We start from the raw sequence: 18,944 nt of genomic DNA on the forward strand, positions 1-18,944 counted from the left end.
AGAGTGGGATATATGAAAATATAGATTGAGGAGAAATTATGGGTATGGGATGAGATTAAGGATGAGTTGAGGAAATGGCATGGAAAAGAAGTAAGAGAATGGAAGGGGGGATGGAGAAGGGTAGAGGGATGGAAAAGGAGAAAGAGGATTTTTAGTAGGATGGTGGACGGAGGGAGAGGGAGAGGGGGAAATAGAAGGAAATATAGAAAATGAGAAGCATAGGAAAAAGAAGAGGAATAAGAAAAAAGAAAATGGCAAAAAGTATAAGATAGGCTTTTGGAATGTGGCAGGCATGGAAAACAAAGAGAAGGATTTCAGGGAGAGTCTAAAAGAATGGGATGTGATGTTCCTGAGTGAGATTTGGTTACAGAAGAGATGGGAAAGAGTTCGAAAATGGCTGCCAAAGGATACGTGTGGGAAGTGCCAGAGGCGGCAAGGAAGAGTAAAAAAGGGAGGGCAATGGGAGGAATGATTGTGGGGATAAGGGAAGAGATAGGGAGAAAAAAAGATGATAAGGCAAGAAAAGAAAAGGGATTACAAGTAAAAGTAAATTTAGGGGGAGAGTGGTGGAGGCTAATAGGAGTGTATGTAAATAGAGATTTGGAGGAAAAAATGGGAAAGCTGAGAGAGTGGATGGATGATAGAGAGGAAGGGGTGAGGATGTTAATAGGGGGGGGATTTTAATGCTAGGACGGGGAGAGAAGGGGGAAGAATAGGTGAGGATGAAGAGGGAGGGGTAGAACAAGGAAAGAAGAGCTCGAAGGATGAAAAGGTGAATAGAGAGGGAAAGGAGCTATGTGGTTATAGGAGAATTGGGATGGTCAATATAGAATGGAAGCGTAAAGGGGAATGAGGAGGGGGAATGGAGGTATACAGGAGGGAAGGAAGGGATCGTAATAGATTACGTGATCGGGAATGAAGAGACAAGAAGGAAGGAGGAAAAGATGAAGGTGGAGGATTGGGTAGACTCCGTTCATCAGTTGATAACGGTATGGGTGGAGGGAGAAGGGCGGAGGGAAGAGAGGGCCGGGAAAAGGAAAGGGAGAGGAAGAAGGGGGGTTTGGACGAAGAAGGAAAAAAAGAAATTTGAGGAATACCTTGGAAAGAGGGATAGTGATGGTGCGGGAGTAGGAGAGGTTTGGAGGAAAATGTAGAGAATAGTAGAAGTGGCATTAGAGAGAATAGAGAAGGAAGAGAAGAAGGAACGGAGAGGATGGTGGGATGAGGAATGTAGGGATAGGAAAAGAGAGGTTATGGAGGAATTAAAATGGAGGAGGAGAGGGGGAGAAGGGAAAAAATATAAAGAAATGAGGAGGAGGTACTGGGAACATTGTGAGGAGAAGAAGAGAAAAGAGGGAAATATGGCAGAGGGAAATAGAAGGAATAAGATCCGAAAAGGATGTGTGGAAAGTAGTGAATAAAGGAAGGAGGAAGAGAAAGAGAGTTAGGGAAGGGATTGAAATGGGGGAGTGGGAAAAACACTTTAGAGGGGTGCTGGGGGGAGTAAAGTGGAGGATAAGAGGGGAGGTAATGGGGAGAGGGGTAAAGGAGGAAGAAGAGATTAGTAGAGAGGAAATTGGTAGGGCGATAATGAGATTGAAGGACAGAAAAGCGGCAGGAGGGGATGGGATTACGAATGAAGTATGGAAATATGGGGGAAAAGAAATAAGGGAATGGCTGTGGGTGGTATGTAATAGATTGTGGAAGGGAGAGGGATTGCCGGAAGATTGGAGAGAAGGGATAGTGGTACCGATAGTGAAAAAGGGTGAGGGGGAGAAGGTAGAAGACTATAGGGGGGGTTACGCTTACGCAAACGGTATGAAGTGTACGCGGCGGTTTTGGCGGAGAGATTAAGGGAAGAAGTGGAAAATAAAGGGACATTACCACCGAGTCAAACGGGGTTTAGGAGAGGAGTAGAAACGACAGACCACATATACGTGTTAAATTATTTAATAAATAAGAAAATAACGGAAACGAAAGGCGAAATAGTAGTTATGTTTGTGGATATAAAAGCAGCGTTTGACTCGGTGGATAGGGAGATACTGGTACAGACAATGAGGAGGAAGGGAGTGAGAGAGAATCTGGTGGTGAAGTATGAGGAAGTTTTGGAGGAGACAATAAGTAGAGTAAGGGTGGGGGAAAAGGAGAGGGGAAACTTTTGGACAGGTAGAGGAGTGAGACAGGGATGTCCGTTGAGCCCATGCTTGTTCACACTACTGCTAGCGGATTTGGATGAGAAATTGGATAAGGTGGGATGGAGGGGAGTAAAGGTGAAAGGAAGAAAAATCTATTCCCTGGCGTATGCGGATGATATGGCGGTGGTGGCAGAGGATGAAGCAGAGATGAAAGGGTTAATAAAAACAGAAGAATATGTAGAACAGAAAAGATTAGAGGTAAATGTAGAAAAAACAAAAGTGATGAGGTGTAGAAGAGGGGGTGAGAGACAGAAAAAGATAATATGGAAATGGAAAGGAAATGAAATAGAGGAATTAAAAAGGTATAAATATCTGGGCTACATGATGATGGCAAATGGGGGACAGAAAGAACATATAGAGGAGAGAATCAAAAAAGGAGCGGTGGTGATGAGAGAAATATGGGGAATAGGAAAGAGGAAATTCGGAAAAACCTGGGCTAGAAGGATGTGATTATTTGATAGGTTGATATGGACGGTGGTTAGTTATGAGACAGAAATTTGGGGGTGGAAAGAAAGGGAAGGGGTAGAGAGGATACAAGACAGGTATTTGAAATGGGTAATAGGGGTGGGAAGGTACACATCGGGGTACATGGTAAGGGAGGAGATGCAGAAGGAAAAATTAAGGAGAAGGAGAAGAATGAGGGCATGGAGGGCATGAAAAGAAGCTGGGAGAAGGTGGAGGGGGGGAGTTGGCAAGGTTGTGTTGGGAGGAGATAAGAGGTAGAGTGAAGGAGGGAAAGGTGATGGGAAAATGGGAGGAAGAAAGAAGAGGTTTCTATGAAGAAAAGAGCTGGAATATCAAGAAAATAGAAAAGTTGAGAGAAGAGGGTGGGTTAAGGGGGGGAAAGGTGGTAGCAAGGGAGAGGAGGCGGCAGGAAGAGGAAAGGTGGGAAAAAATTAGGAGCTCGAGGTTCAACAGATGGTATAACAGAGTGAAAGGAAAGGGAGTGCCGAAGTACTTGAAGAGGGATTGGAAAGAGGAAAGATGGAAAAGGATTGCGAGGTTTAGGTTAGGAGACGGTATGAGAGGAGGTAGATACTGGGAAGAGAAAGAGAAAAGAAAGTGTAGGATATGTGGATGGGGAGAGGCAACGTGGAAACATATATGGGAGGAATGCACGGATTGGGGGACGGAAAAAGGATGGCAGGAGATGGTAGGAGAGGTTTTAGGTGAGAGGGGGGAGGGAGAGGTTTGGATGAAAAAACTGGAGGAGATGAGGGAGGGAAGAGGGTGGCTGGGTATGAATGAGTGTGGAAGGAAGAGAGGAAAGTGTGGAAGGAAGCGGCGGAAACGGAGGTCCAAAGAATGAGTGTGGAGGTATGAATGGATGAGTGATTTTCTCTCTCTCTCTCTCTCGAGCATTGTAAAGGATGCGAGGAATAAAAACGTTGAAACTATGTAAGCGGAGCGGAAGTCCGTAATATCCTCCGCAAGGAATAAAGTACCTTACTACTACTACTACGTAAAATTACATTTGGGATAGAATTAAAATATAAACACTACAATTTTATTTTGGGTTTATTTATACACACAAGCAGTATGTTATAAATGTAAACATTACGGAAATTAAAATTGTAAAATTAATAAGGAAAGATATGATATAATATTTCGAAAACAAAAGGATCTTGCGCAAAATAGGTATTTTGTATTTACACAGTGTCTCACATGTTAATTGAAGTTATTAGTAATATTAAAAATTAGTAATATTTTTTTAATTCTAATGCTTTTCTGTACTCTTTTCAGAATATCTTTGAAGGAATTTTTGCAATCTTTTCATCGATTTAATGAGGATCAAATATATCTTACTGAAATAACTTTTTCTATTGGAACTAATGAAAGCAACGAGATGAGATCTGTGCTGACATGTTGTCAGAAACATCTACTATTGACCGTGATATAGGTAAGATTAAATTAATAAATTTATTATGTGATTAAAAACAATAACTTTTTTCTTTTTTACTACACAAATTTTGTCTTCCACAAAAAATGAGTTTTCAGAAATTAAGATCGTTGCTCAGCATTATAAAACAATCAAGCATTAAAAATGAAATTTTAAATCTTATTTTTTTAGAGCTTAATGAGAGTAGAAGTACTTTAACCAACAGTAGAAATATGCGTCGTTGATCACGAAGAAGGATGACGCACTTTCCATCTGAAAACTCAAGAGGAGCTGAAGTAAGATCTGGTAAGCATAACCCCTTCAAGAGGATTTAGCCGTCCTTTGTTATTTGATAAAAAAATTAGTAATTATCAAAGACCTATGTGAAACAATACAATTGTAGACTTCGTTTCACTCCGTAGCAGATGTGGGATCTTGTTTTGCGTTGCAAAGTGAACATGGAGAGTCCAGAAAAGGTATAACCCTGATATTGATCACGTTTTTAGTCCAAAATGGCAACATGATTAATTAGAACGTGGTTAGTATCAATTGCAATATAATTAGATGATAACTTTTGTCCTCTTTATGGAAGGGCGGGCGAACCTTCTAGTTGAGCTTTATTTCGCTAAAAAATACACATTTAATTTGTCAACTCAAGTTAATAACTTTTTAACGAACAACAAACGACGGTTAAAATCTGCTAAAGGTAACTCAGGATTTTGATTTCGACAACATACATTATGATCAAAGTTTAAATGTAAAGTAAATAAGCAGAGGTATTTTGTAAACTACATAACTAGTAAAATATTTATATTCATTTTCTTGAAATTCAATTTCTAATCACCAGAACTTCATGAAAATCAAAACAGTACTAATAATAACAGAGATGAACATGATCAACATGAACAAACTATTACAACACATTTTTAATCTGGAAATATTGGCCTTGAAGTTACTACTTCCAATTAGATGTTTACGCCCGAAAATACAGACGCCAGAAATGACAGAAACCTTATCAGAAATTCCAGATGGTATGTAGCGTAAACAGTTCGACACAATGTTGTCTCGTTAAAATTCGTAACATTGGTCTTGCATAGGCGAACCCGTTTCCTATGCACGTGTCTATATGTCGCCAAGCAACGACGCGTTCGGCTTATTGCCCCGTCGCGAATGGGCGCGAGCCGTGTATTACTGCGCGCGGAATAGAAAGAGAAGGCGAGAGAAGACGGGCAGATTCGTGTAAGCCGTGGCCGAGCTCACAAGCAAACCGAGCGAGTCTTTCTGTGCGACCTTTGTACCGGTGAAGAGGTATGTATAATTAAATACATACGTACAAATTGAGGTGAAAACGCATTTACCTCCCCCACATCGCTCCCGATCGCAATCTTTCCGGTAGCACGTGTGGTAGGCGGACGAAACGCGCTCACGCGTTATGGAACGCCACATGGTAAATATTATAAAGAATTTTATTTGAAAATATATACTTAATCAATAATTACATTTTAAAGTAATTTGAATTATAACATTTTCACAATATTATAGAAAACGTATTTGCAGTCCAAAAAGATGATTACGGATACATATATAAAGGTAGAATGAATGCTTCTGAAGAATCAATACCATATCATCCTGTAGAGCCGAACATAGATACATCGTCAAGAAGTTCTGAAAGAAAAAAAGAGAAAAGGACAAACAAAAGAGCAAAAAAGCTCTACTAATAAATATATATCAAGGCCTCAAATAAAAATACGACAACGTTCCGACCAGGAAATTGCAAATTAGAAAAACCTCTCAACTCAATTGAAAATTTTGAGCAAATCCATAAATTTTGTAACTTGTATTATATACCTTATAAGTTTTAGACTTATTTTTAATCGAATCATTTTTTTGCAGCACGTACCTCAAATAGACATCGACGCATGCCCCACAAATTTCTCGATATATATTAAAATATGAACTAGAGTGAAAGGAATTTACGTTGGACGCTTATGTTCAAAGACAAGTGATCTTGTGATCACATACGTGCCTTGTTTGTACGTGTGATATTAGAAATAACATGACAGCAAAAAATGCTTCAGTTTTTTCTTTTATTTTCTTGTTATAAAAATTCATACATATATATTTTCTGAAAATTAAAGTATATACAATAGAAATGTACAATAAAAATGTACTTTATATGCTTTGTTGATTAATTAAGAAAGATTTTTATAAGTGATATGAGTGCAATACATAAAACTAGAAATGAAAATATTGTCAGAATTAAAAATAAATTAAGCATTAAACAGGTGAAATTGCACAAATAATACAATTAATGTTACAATGCAAAGCGTTGATCACTGACGTGTTATAACACATACAGTGTACTACATCATCGTAAACAGTAATACTGCTGTTTTGAGCTACTTTATGAAATATAATCTAAATAAGTCTATGTAGAGGATGTAATCACTTTGTAACTTGAAATTGAAAATTAACTTTAATTGATGTATTTGCAATTTTATAAAAATAAACCGATGGAAAGTACTTGTGAATTGTACTTTTTTTAGTTACAGATGCAAGTAATAAAAGAATCGCATTTCGCATATTTGTGTAGGATATCCTTCTTATAAATGCCTATTCTCTTTCCTCTCTTTAATGAAAAGAGTAAAAGATTCTTTGGAAATATGTATCAAATTGTAAACGGTTTTTATAGAGGTAGTTATTTATAAGTCGGACATGTTATATGTGTATATAACCCGCGTGATTCCAAACTACAGAGTCAAAGTCATGACCCACATAGAAATTGACTTCCAGTGGATGTCCATCGCCCTTCCATTGCTCCATGGGACGTCTATCTCCATGGTGGAAGTTAGATGGACGTTCATTAGAAGTCCATGAAACCTCCATAGCTCTATGAGATTTTACTTCCATCGTGGAAGTCAAATAGATCTCCATTGGACATCCATCCAACCATAGCTCTATGGAATTTTATTTCCATCATAGAAGTCAGATGGACGTTCATTAGAAGTCCATGAAACCTCTATAGCTCCATGAGATTTTATTTCCATCATAGAAGTCAGATGGACGTCCATTAGAAGTCCATGAAACCTCCATAGTTCCATGAGATTTTATTTTCATCATGGAAGTCAGATGGACGTCCATTAGAAGTCTATAAAATTTCTATAGCTTCATGAGATTTTACTTTCATCATAGAAGTCAGATAGATTCCTAAAAGCGTATAATGCGCATGACGTAATTTTTGTTGATCACCAAAAGTTAAACAAGGATAAAATGTTATATTACGTACATCATGCGCTCTCTTTACGGAATTTGATCATTATCTCTTTATCAAAACAATTATGCAACTAATTTGTTTATAACAATTATAATAACTATGACAATTAAAAAAGCGTCATATATGTTTCTTTAGTAATTTTTCCCGGTGAATCGGTTAGCGCAACCAATTCTCCTCTACAGTCATTTTTGATAATTTGTTTATAACAATTAATTGCAAAATTAACTTTGGCAACGGGCTCTTTACATCATTAATGTTTTTTCATGCTCCGATACTATTTCTAATTGTTGTTTTTTGACCAATTTGGCCATGGGCAGAAACAGATTTTAATTATTTATATAATTTATATTAAAAATATCTAAGGCTAAATGAACAAAGGATTAATAAGAGTGTTCGCGCGATACTCAAGACGCCAGTTTCTTCTTGTTTAAATCAGCTTTACTTCAAATATAACTTTTTATTAACAATCTCACACGTTTAGCTCAGTGTTAAGATACTAGGTTATCGTTCCGAAGATCTTAGGTTCGAATCCCGCAGGCGCCGATGCGTTTTAAAAATTTATAAAATAATACGTAATTGTAATTAGTAAATTAAAATGTTATATGTGAAACAGTGAATACAGATTAAGCTATAAAAATAATAAAATCTGTTAAAAAAAATTTTTTTTTACCGTCCACTGAAAGTCCTAACCTCCACGGCAGACGTCCATTAATAATCCATGTAACGTCTGCTGAGACTCTATAAAGCCTTTACTAATAATCCACGTGACGTCGGTTTGTCATCCACTAAGGCTCTATGAACCCTTTATTAATGATCCACGTAACGTTTAATGGACATCCATTGTTAACGTCTATGGACGTCCAATGGACGTGCGCAATGCGGAACTGTGGATGCCTAATGGCCGTCCATTGGATGTCTATGGGACGTCCACTGGAAGGTCTGAACCTCCACGGCAGACGTCCATTGGAGGTTTTAGTTCTATGTGGGGACCATTACAATTATAGAGTTATATCTACATAAACATTAGATAGAAGCAATATAACGATGTTATTAACATTGAAAACTTTCACCTAATGTTTACGTATAATTCACTCATTTTCATGCAGTTTGACAGGTGTAAAGTTATGAGGTTATGACCTCTAACATTCAGCTTTTAAAATTATCATACCATTAGAATCATGTTAATACATTTATTTTATTATGAGATACCTGTTTCGAACGTAAATTGCTTGAAACTATACATCAAAAGGCGCGGTCGCGTCTCGTGCTAATTAAAAAAGAAAAGTAAAAGCGAAAAACACCGAGCGCCTCTTTTACGCGAGTCAGCGAGTTCAAGCATAACGAGATTAACAGATCTCAGTAACGGCTGAACCGATCAAGTTCTTAGTAGTTTCAATCGATAGGTTGGGAACAAATTGCATAACAAAAGTGTTTTTATTTTTTCTTTCCGAGTCCTACGAGCGGATATATCGCGGTGCAATTCTAAGTTTTCGACATTTTTGTGTTAAGAAACGTCATTGTTTTCATCATTATCGTCGTCGTCGTCGCTCTCAAGAATTCTCCCTTTCACATTTTCGACACAGAGTGGCGCTGGTATACATTAGCTATATGCGATTGTGGTGTACTTGTGATGTATGTGATGTAGTACAGTGCGCGTCAATAATTCGCTGGGTCATAGTAGGTAGCTTGACTTACCGACACTGAGTCGATAACGATGTACGCCTGCGCACGCGCGTTTATCGTCATCAACTCAGTGTCGGTAAGTCAAACTACCTACTATGACCCAGCGAATCATTGACGCGCACTGCACTTCTTGACATTATGGCCGCCGTGACAGGTTTTCTAACCTAATTATGCCTCAATTATCAACAATAATAATCTCGGTTTGCGGGGCAGTCCGATACTTTTTTAATTAATTCGTCTGTTTCGTCGTGTAAAACCGCGTCGATTTGATCGATCAAGTCTATTCATCAATCAATAGAAAGTCGAAGGTAAGTTATTATCGAAGATAGCACTTAGTCTATTAGTGGTAGTCGACGACAGGGAACGACGCGCGGTGACGGCGACGACAGGGAACGACGCGCGGTGACGGCGACGACGGCGATGACAATGGCGACAACGACGGCGACGATGGCGACGACGACGGCGACGACGACGACGGCGACGGCGACGATGACGACGACGGCGACGGCGACGACGACGACGACGACGACGACGACGACGACGACGACGACGGCGACGGCGACGGTGACGACGCGCGATAACGATGACGACAGCGACGACGCGCGGTAACGACGACGACGACGGCGACAACGACGACGGCGACGACGACGACGGCGACGGCGACGACGGCGACGGCGACGACGGCGACGGCGACGGTGACGACGGCGACGGCGACGGCGACGGCGACGGCGACGGCGACGGCGACGGCGACGGCGACGGCGACGGCGACGGCGACGGCGACGGCGACGGCGACGGCGACGGCGACGGCGACGGCGACGGCGACGGCGACGGCGACGACGACGGTGACGACGCACGATAACGACGACGACGGCGACGACGACGACGACGACGGCGGCGGCGGCGGCGACGCACGATAACGACGACGGCGGCGACGACGACGGTGACGACGCACGATAACGACGACGGCGGCGGCGGCGGCGGCGGCGGCGGCGGCGGCGGAGGCGGCGGCAGCGGCAGCGGCAGCGGTGACGATCTAAGTGTTGACGACGAGGTGATCCCCGAGATATCGAAAAGGCGTTTAGTATTCTATTCTAATTACGAGTAACGAAAATTTAATTTTCAAACCTAGCAAACACATAGCGTATGTGTTTAATTTAATATAACGTAATTATCTTGAACTATGTTATATATGTTATATACATACATTACATCTTAGCATTATATTTAGTGCTTGTTGGAAATGTTTAATTTTATCATAATACTTTACAATTTCTATTGTTTTTTTTATTGTTATTCTTTTGATGTCTCGTATAAAAACAGAAGATTAAAATTAAAAGTTATAAAAAATTGGATATTTACTGTTGTTATTCAAAGGTAGGAATAGAGGACTGTAGATTAAATTGTGGGATCGATTCTTTTAAAATTTGGTGATCCTAAAGATGTGCTATCTAATGATAATGTTGAATTTTTAATAATAAGATTTATTAATGGTTTTCGTTATAAATAATAACATAAGCATGTATATATATTTTTTAAAAGAAAGATAAAAAAAGATGCCAATTTATGCGTGTGCACGCACCTTATCTTTAACTTTTCTTAAAAACCCAAGTGGTACTATTTTTGTATTTTGACTAAAATTTTTCCATGCTAACCCATGTGGTAATTTTACCTTTAACTTTAATTCTACAAAACAATAGTAGTACTACTTTGTACTTTGTATTCTTATTGAAAAATTTTCCTATTCCAACCCAAGTGGTACGTATTCTAAAAAATGAGTGAAATCTTTAAATTGCGCCAATTATAAAAAGAATATATTGCTCTTTGAAATAACTACTGTACTACTTTTAACGAATAAAATGCAAATGATAGCATATTTATTTTTTAAGTAAAACCCAAGTAGCGGTATCTTTAATTCCTTTTTAAATAAAATTCAGTGATACTGTCTGTGTATTTTTATTGAAACATTTTTCTGTTCTAACCTAAGTGGATGTACTTAATTTAAAAAAGTTTCAATGAAATATGTAACATTTAATTTCAAAAAATTAAAGAGAAAACAGAAATGAGAATGTTTTATTAAAATAAAAAATTTTTAAACTACAAAAATTGTTACATGGCAATTTATAAATAATATTGTTGTTATTGATGTACGGAATGTTGTCTTTATGTATCTTTACAATTTTGTTATATTTGTTGAAGCAACGATATCCTATCGGATAATTTTTGTCTAATTTTTTTGTCATTGCATCCGTAGTAGGTATATTTAATGTAAGGCATGACCATCCAAGGAATATTTTTCTTATGGATTACGTTTACTTCTACGGATACAATAACAAAAAAACTTATACATTTCGATATTTTTATACGTTGACTGATGTCTCTCGATTCCGTTAACTACTCGCGAATTTTATTCACACAGTTTGTAACTTAACAATTAACTTCTAATCACCTAATATATAACTAATTAACTTCATACGTTGATAAGAGGCACGTGAACCCCAAACGTCCATGGTTAAAATATAAACATTGAATTATAATTATATATTTAATTATTAACATCTATATTGATTGCTTTTTATTGACCTGTTGATAACGTAACATTGTATATACACATATAGAGCACTTGAACTATCTTATAAAATATTTTAATATATTTTACAGTTATACATGAAATAATTTATAATATTTCTATGGATTTGTGAAATTTGTTATTAGTTGGAAAAATATCATGCTATTATGTATTAATGCTTATTATAAAATATTTTCTTATATAGGAGAAGGTGAATGAGTTTGTACAAGTGTGTATGATTTTCCTTTAAAATTTTGTCATTTGTTTTCTTTATTGACAAATTATGCATACATATTTGCATATTTTATATGTTTAAGAAAGATATTATTTTATTAATTTGATAATTTTTAATGTATTTACTAGAATAATATTCTCAGAACAACATATTTTATGAAGAACATTTTTTTGAATGTTTTTAAAAGAGACAAATGTTCTAAATTTCGGAATATTACAATGAAAAGTTCTATACGTATACGTAGAATGTTCTATTCAGAAAATATTTGGATTATTGATAAATTATTTCAAATTCATCAATATCAACATGGTTATGACCTAGTTTACACCGGGTGTTTGTACGCGTACTAAGTACTATATTCGTACTAAATTAATTTAATTCGATGGTGTAAGTGTAAACGATGACGTATAGTCTGGTACGATACGAATCAAACAGACGTATCGTATCAAAATAGTACAAATAGTACTTTCAGCACACATGTAACGGTATAAACATTTCCGTATTAAGTAATAGGCGATTTAGGTTTTCTCAAGTTTTATTCAGTTAATAGTTAATAATGTCTTCGTCTTGTGAGAATAAATCTGCGATAATTAACATAATGTGTAAAAAAGGACTAAATTGGGGAGAAGAGGAGACGCGTGTATTTTTTTAGAATTATGCACGGAAAAACAAATATTATCAATAATAGATGGAAAAAGACATAAACATGTTGAAATTTTCCGGCTACTTGTTCCAGAAATGGAACAAAGAGGTTACAATAAAACTGCAGAGCAGATGAAGCTAAAATTAAAAAATTTAATTCTTGCATACTTTAAATGCAAAAGAGATAATAATGTTAGTGGAGCTGCAACTACACGTTGTCCATTCTATGATGAAATGGAAATATTATATGGCTGCAGACCAAATGCAGCAGCAAGCTCATGTAATTCAGGAATCGATACTGCTATTTCCAATATTAATGATAATAGTAAGTAATAATGGTAATAGTAAATAATATATAGATATTTATTAAAATCTAATTATTATAAATTTAATTAAGAAGTGGTACAGAGAGATAGGTCAATAAATAAATAATTGAAAGGATTTAACAATATGTTATATACATAGTTGCCACACATGTATGTTCCTAATTTAAAATCTGAAGAAAAGATTTGATTTTAATTTTAAGGATCACAACATTATCAAATTGTTTCAAGGTATGACATCATTAAATAAAACATTTCACTAATATTGCAATTATATATATATATATATAAGATATATATATATATATATATATGATATTTATATTATATATACAAGGTGTCCCAGACCAATGTATAAATATTACTACAGTAAGGTAGAAGGGATCAAGATAAATCAATAAGTCTAATAACAGTTTGCGATATTTGCAATAATTTTCGTGTAATAAAATATTAAAGTCAGCCGAATAAGAGCGCGCGGAGAGGCAAACAGTTGGTCGCCTGAGCCGTAAGACCGCCCGGCTCGACATGGTGCGGTGCCAAGCTATCCTTTCCCTCGCCGCGCGCCACTTACCATCGTCTACAATCGGGCCACAGTGGGCGGTCCTACGGGTCAGACGAGCGACCGCTTGTCTCTCCGCGCGCTCTTATTCGGTTGACCTTAATATTTTATTACTCAACAATTATTGCAAATATCGTAAAATGGTATTAGATTTTTTCATTTATCTCGATCCCTTCTACCTCATCGTGATAATCTTTATACATTGGTCTGGGACACCCTGTATATATATACATATAAGAACTCGATTTTCAATATTTTGATATTTATATTATATTCAAGTTTATATTTTACAAATTATTCTTATTAGGCTAAAAGTAACTTAGTAAAGACAACTTTTTATTATAATTCTATATTGTGTGATGAAATTATGATATATTGTTCATCCTTTTAATTGTTAGTTTATTGACCTATCTCTTTATATTATTGTTTAGACGTACAATTATTAATTAAGACAATCATAATTAAAATTAAGTCATAATTAAAAGAATTTTTTAACCTTAGTTAGCAACGTAATTGAAAATGAACATGATAATATTGATAATGATAATGGTGGTGCTGATAATAATGGAAGTTCTGATGGTAATGATAAGGCTCACAGTAGTAATAGTACTGACAATATTTTGCCAGTTGAAGTTAATCTTGAAGAAAATGAAGAACCAGCAAAAAAAAGAAGAAAAACAAAACAAAAATCTGGTAAACATATATTTTTTATTTGAATTTTTAATAATAGATTATATGTGTAACAAATAATATTTATTTTGCTTTTTAGGAAGAGAAAGTTACAAGACTGCTTTAGAAAACTGTACAGAGAAATGGTTCACATTGCAAAATACTACCTTGAATTCAATGTTAGAGAATCAAGATAAAAGGTAAAAAGAATTAATTCAACAAGAAATGGATAAGCAAAGAGAATGGGAGCAACATGAAATGGAGAAGGAACGTAACTTTCAACGGGAACAAACTAATTTTATTATGCAAACTTTTTTACAAAGTATACAAATGTTAAAGCCTCAGATGCCTCTATTACCTCAAAATAATTATCCATCTGTAAAATTAATTCCTGTAAGTTCTAAAATAAAATGTTTTTACTAAATAATGTTTTATTAGCAAAAAAAGACACATTTTTTTCAGATAAATAATGTTGGTTTTTCACCTTTTAAAATAAACCAAAAAGAAAAAGAAAATACAAAGATGCAAACAGAAGCTACTTCAAAAGAAGATTTATCCAAAAAGTTTTAGTTTAAACTGTTTTAAATTATATAACGTATTGCCAAAAAGTCAGTTTTATGTTACTATATACTTCTAATATTTTAATCTCAATGTTTAATGTGTTATGTCTAATGTTTTAGTTTTAAATGTAATCTTTACATTATACTGTAGTTTATTTACAGTTTTGCAATTCCATATTCTGTTATAAAAAAGCAATGTTTTGTAAAGCAGTGAAACAGTTTATTTTTTATATTAATTATAAGTCTAAGATTTTTATTTTCTATTTTGTGATTATATTTTATTTAATATGTCTATGCTCAATAAGATTAAAGATATAAGTGTAAGACAAATATTTGCAATGTCTAATGGTTTAGTTTTAAATGTGATCTTTACATTATGCTGTAGTTTATTTATAGTTTCGCAATTTTATATTTTGTTATAAAAAGCAATGTTTTGTAAGGCAGTGAAACAGTTTATTTTTTATATTAATTATGAGTCTAGAATTTTTATTTTTTATTTTGCGATTATATTTTATTTAATATTTCTATGCTCAATGTGATTAAAGATTTAAATGTAAGACAAATATTTGCAATGCGAGACTGATATATATATATATATATATATATATATATATATATATATATATATGACTGTTATATATCATATTAATAAAATTAAACTAATAAAGTAATAAATTGAATGTAGAACCACTACCATTCTGTAACTTATCCGTTCTATAATATACTGGAATTATTGGTTGTTGATTATATACGAAAGTAAAGTAAGTTATATACATTCATTTATTGATTATATAATCTTGCTGTATTTATCAATATTATATATATTATACATATAAAAGATATAATATTATTTAAGTTCAATTTTCTAAATCAATAACTTTATTTTAATTACTATTATTACTACAAACTGCAATTATTTTAACGCAAAATACTTTTATGGTCGTATTAAGGCTTTTCTTAATGGAAAATTGTCGGATAAATATTGTTTTAGATGATTCCGAATATTTGTACCATCTATAGAATCTGTACTAGTAATCGTTGCAGTTCTTGGTTGTGATATTACAAGTTCTAATTGTTCAATTTCTTGTAACCATTGTATGTAAAACCTATCCTTGTTTTTTTCAACAAAATTGTGTAATACACAACAAGCTGCAATAATTTCTGGATTATCATCGGAAGAAGAATCTTTCAATGTCCATTTAAATTCTGCTCGAATATCTATAGAAATGGCGTTTGGTAGACTGAAAGCTAGATGAAGAATTTTACATAAAATTAATTGCGATTACAGCAAAACTGTAATCGCAATTAATTTTATGTAAAATTCTTCATCTAGCTTTCAGTCTACCAAACGCCATTTCTATAGATATTCGAGCAGAATTTAAATGGACATTGAAAGATTCTTCTTCCGATGATAATGAACCAGAAAATCCTTTTATGAACCATGGTAACAGTGGGTAAGCAGGATCTCCCACAATTATAAACGGTATTTCCATTCTATTTATGTTACGAGTTTTCTGAACATCTATAAAATAAGTTTAGAAAATAAATTTCAGATCACAGGTATATTTATCATGTATATTTATTCCATCAGTACAATTAGGTGTTCACTATGATCGTGTTTCAATATTCATTACCAGTACTAAAAAGTTATAGTTGACATTACGTACACTATAGATTTTTAGTACTAATAGTGAATATTAGAACACAGTCCATATAATATCTATAAGTTTAAGAACTTGCGCCAATAGAGGAACATTATAAAAATATTAGCAAAATTTTAGGAATATTATATTGTATTTATAAAATATTCCCAAAATTTTTTTATCAAATTATCACAACTATTTATCAAATAGTTATCAAATTATGTCAACTAAATAGATACGTATGCATATTTTTATATAAAAATAAATATAATTAATAGTTTATGCAATATTTTAAATTTGAAATAAAAGTCTAGATACCTTAGGTATTAAAGTATCAGCATCTTTATATAACATACTTTCTTTTAATACAGCTGTATCGTGATAACTCCCTGGATGTTTTATTACAATATTTCTAAATCTGTAATTTAAATTTATAAATAATATAAAATTTGATTTTTACATATTGTTTGAAATATAAAAAATTACCTTCCGTTATGATCAACAATTGCAAGTACATTATATGAAGGCCAACCTTTTCTATTTATAAAATCTCTGTATCCTTCTTTTGGTGGAATAATTTCTATGTGCGTACCATCGATACTACCAATAATTTGTGGAATAAAACGTTTGTTTTCAAAATTTGAAGCTATTAAATTGGCTTCATTTTCATTTGGCATATTTATATAATTTTGAAGCATTACTTTATTGATAGCCTTTATTACTCTGTATAAACATTTCTTTACAGACGATTTATGTATTCCCATTGCATTGCCAATAACTCTATATTCTGCAGTAGATGCTAATTTATATAAGGCCACAGCTACTTGTTTTTCTACAGATATAGGTTCCCTTGGCATTAAAAATTGTGGTTCTGGTTCTAATTCATCTCTGAGCATATCACATAATTCTATAAAACTCTCTTTAGACATACGAAAATTTTCAATCCATTCTTTTTCAGTATAATGACAATTCACAATCCTTTTCCAAAAATCTGAATTTCTCTCAAGTTGCCAAATCCTTCGATATCGTATACCTTCTGCAATTAATTCTATTTGTTTTAGACTATTAATTTGTTTCCACCTTAATAACAACTCTGTTCTTTTTTGAAAACATAACCTTTTAAGCGTTGCCTTCAATGCACGTCGTCTATGGGAAAACAATCGTCGTAATTGTTTTTTCCGACAATCTTGTTGAAGTCTATTTATTGCAAATAATGCAATAAATAAGGATGTAACCTCTTGTATATTATTCATTGTTGTACAATTTAACCTTTATATAAAATTATTCTCTCTATTGGAACTAAAACAATTGTTAGCAGAAAGATACCATATTATTTGATGCGTATTTTATTGGATTCTTAATGGTTCGTTCTATTCACTTGATATTGTTCGGTGTAAACACATGCAGATTTCATACTTGATGTGTATTTGTTATGTTTGGAATTACCGCCATATGCATTTCGCACACTACACCCGTGTACCTCTCTCGACCAATAAGAAGCCGCCTTTCTTTTCATGATCACTGACCCATCTATATTATCCGATAACCTTCCGGGCCTTCCCAGAGAGTCAGTCTATGTATTCAGTCTTTTTCTTTTAGTCTGTCTGTATCCCGTAACAATAAACTCGACATTGCATTATAAATATCCCTCTCGCTTAATTGTGAATCACCCACACCCACAAAGTAAGAGATACAACAGTATTAATTTGATTCGCATTAAAATTGCGTACGGTGTAAACAAGGTCTACTTCTAACAGAAGAAGATCAAATTTACAACTGATGTATGATTCGTTAATACGATCGGTTTTTTGCCTTAGTTTTTCACTGATTTTATAATCAAAACATAATGTATAATTAATTACATTATAAAATGTCATGCAGAACTTTTTCTAGTAAACGAAGTCATTAACAAGCGATGTATATTGTGTACATATACGTATATATGTATATATATATATAATTAAAATATTGTGCAAATGTTTATAAAAATATAGGTTCTTTGTAACACACACGTACATTCACACATGCACATAAATACTTGTAATACAAATCTTAATTTTTATAAAATTTTTTATATGAATTATCTAATATTATCTTTTGAAAGATATTCTATAAATAATATAAAAAATGTGAACATTGGTAGTATCACTATAATAAAATACTAATTAAAATATAATACAGAAGTTGTTTCATGAAAGTATCCCTAGTAGCACAAAATATTGGTTCAATATTGGGAAATAATGTAAACCCAATATTCTATATTGGGTGTGAATTGATTTTCAGTATTGGTCCAATATTGCAGAGTATGATATCGACTCTTATTTAACCAATCTTGAAGTTGCAATATTGGTCCAATATTGAAAAATCATGTCAACCCAATATTATCTATTGGATGTGAATTGATTTTTAATATTGGTCCAATATTGCAAAGTATGATATCGACCCTTATTTAACCAATATTAAAAAAATAAATAAATACGATATTATATATTGGTTGTGCATTGGGTTTTCAACATTGGTCCAATATTAGAAGGTTGACACTTTAACCAATATTAGTCCAATTTTTTTTTTAACCCAAGCGGTCACCCATCCAAGTCCCGACTCCGGTGAACGTTATTTGACCTGTGTGATCGCTGCGAACTGATCCTTCGTGATGACCTGTGAAAGCTTTGTGCTGATACTTGTATATAACTGGTAGATCAAGTCAATATACGTT

General features: G+C 34.2%; 1 protein-coding gene across 1 annotated transcript; it reads right to left on the bottom strand.

Annotated features, from left to right (window-relative positions):
• Positions 1–15,519: 15,519 nt before the first annotated feature.
• LOC120358826 (protein ALP1-like) lies at positions 15,520–17,167 on the bottom strand. The gene is made up of 4 exons (XM_039454364.1): positions 16,715–17,167; positions 16,585–16,646; positions 15,931–16,107; positions 15,520–15,833 (listed from the first exon to the last, which is right to left on the bottom strand). The coding sequence occupies exons 1-4, from the start codon at positions 17,155–17,157 to the stop codon at positions 15,520–15,522; spliced, it is 996 nt and encodes a 331-aa protein (XP_039310298.1). The 5' UTR covers positions 17,158–17,167.
• Between the last annotated feature and the right edge of the window lie 1,777 nt (positions 17,168–18,944).

This window comes from Solenopsis invicta, chromosome 1, assembly GCF_016802725.1.
Source record: "Solenopsis invicta isolate M01_SB chromosome 1, UNIL_Sinv_3.0, whole genome shotgun sequence".
In the NCBI taxonomy this organism is placed as follows: Eukaryota; Metazoa; Arthropoda; class Insecta; order Hymenoptera; family Formicidae; genus Solenopsis; species Solenopsis invicta.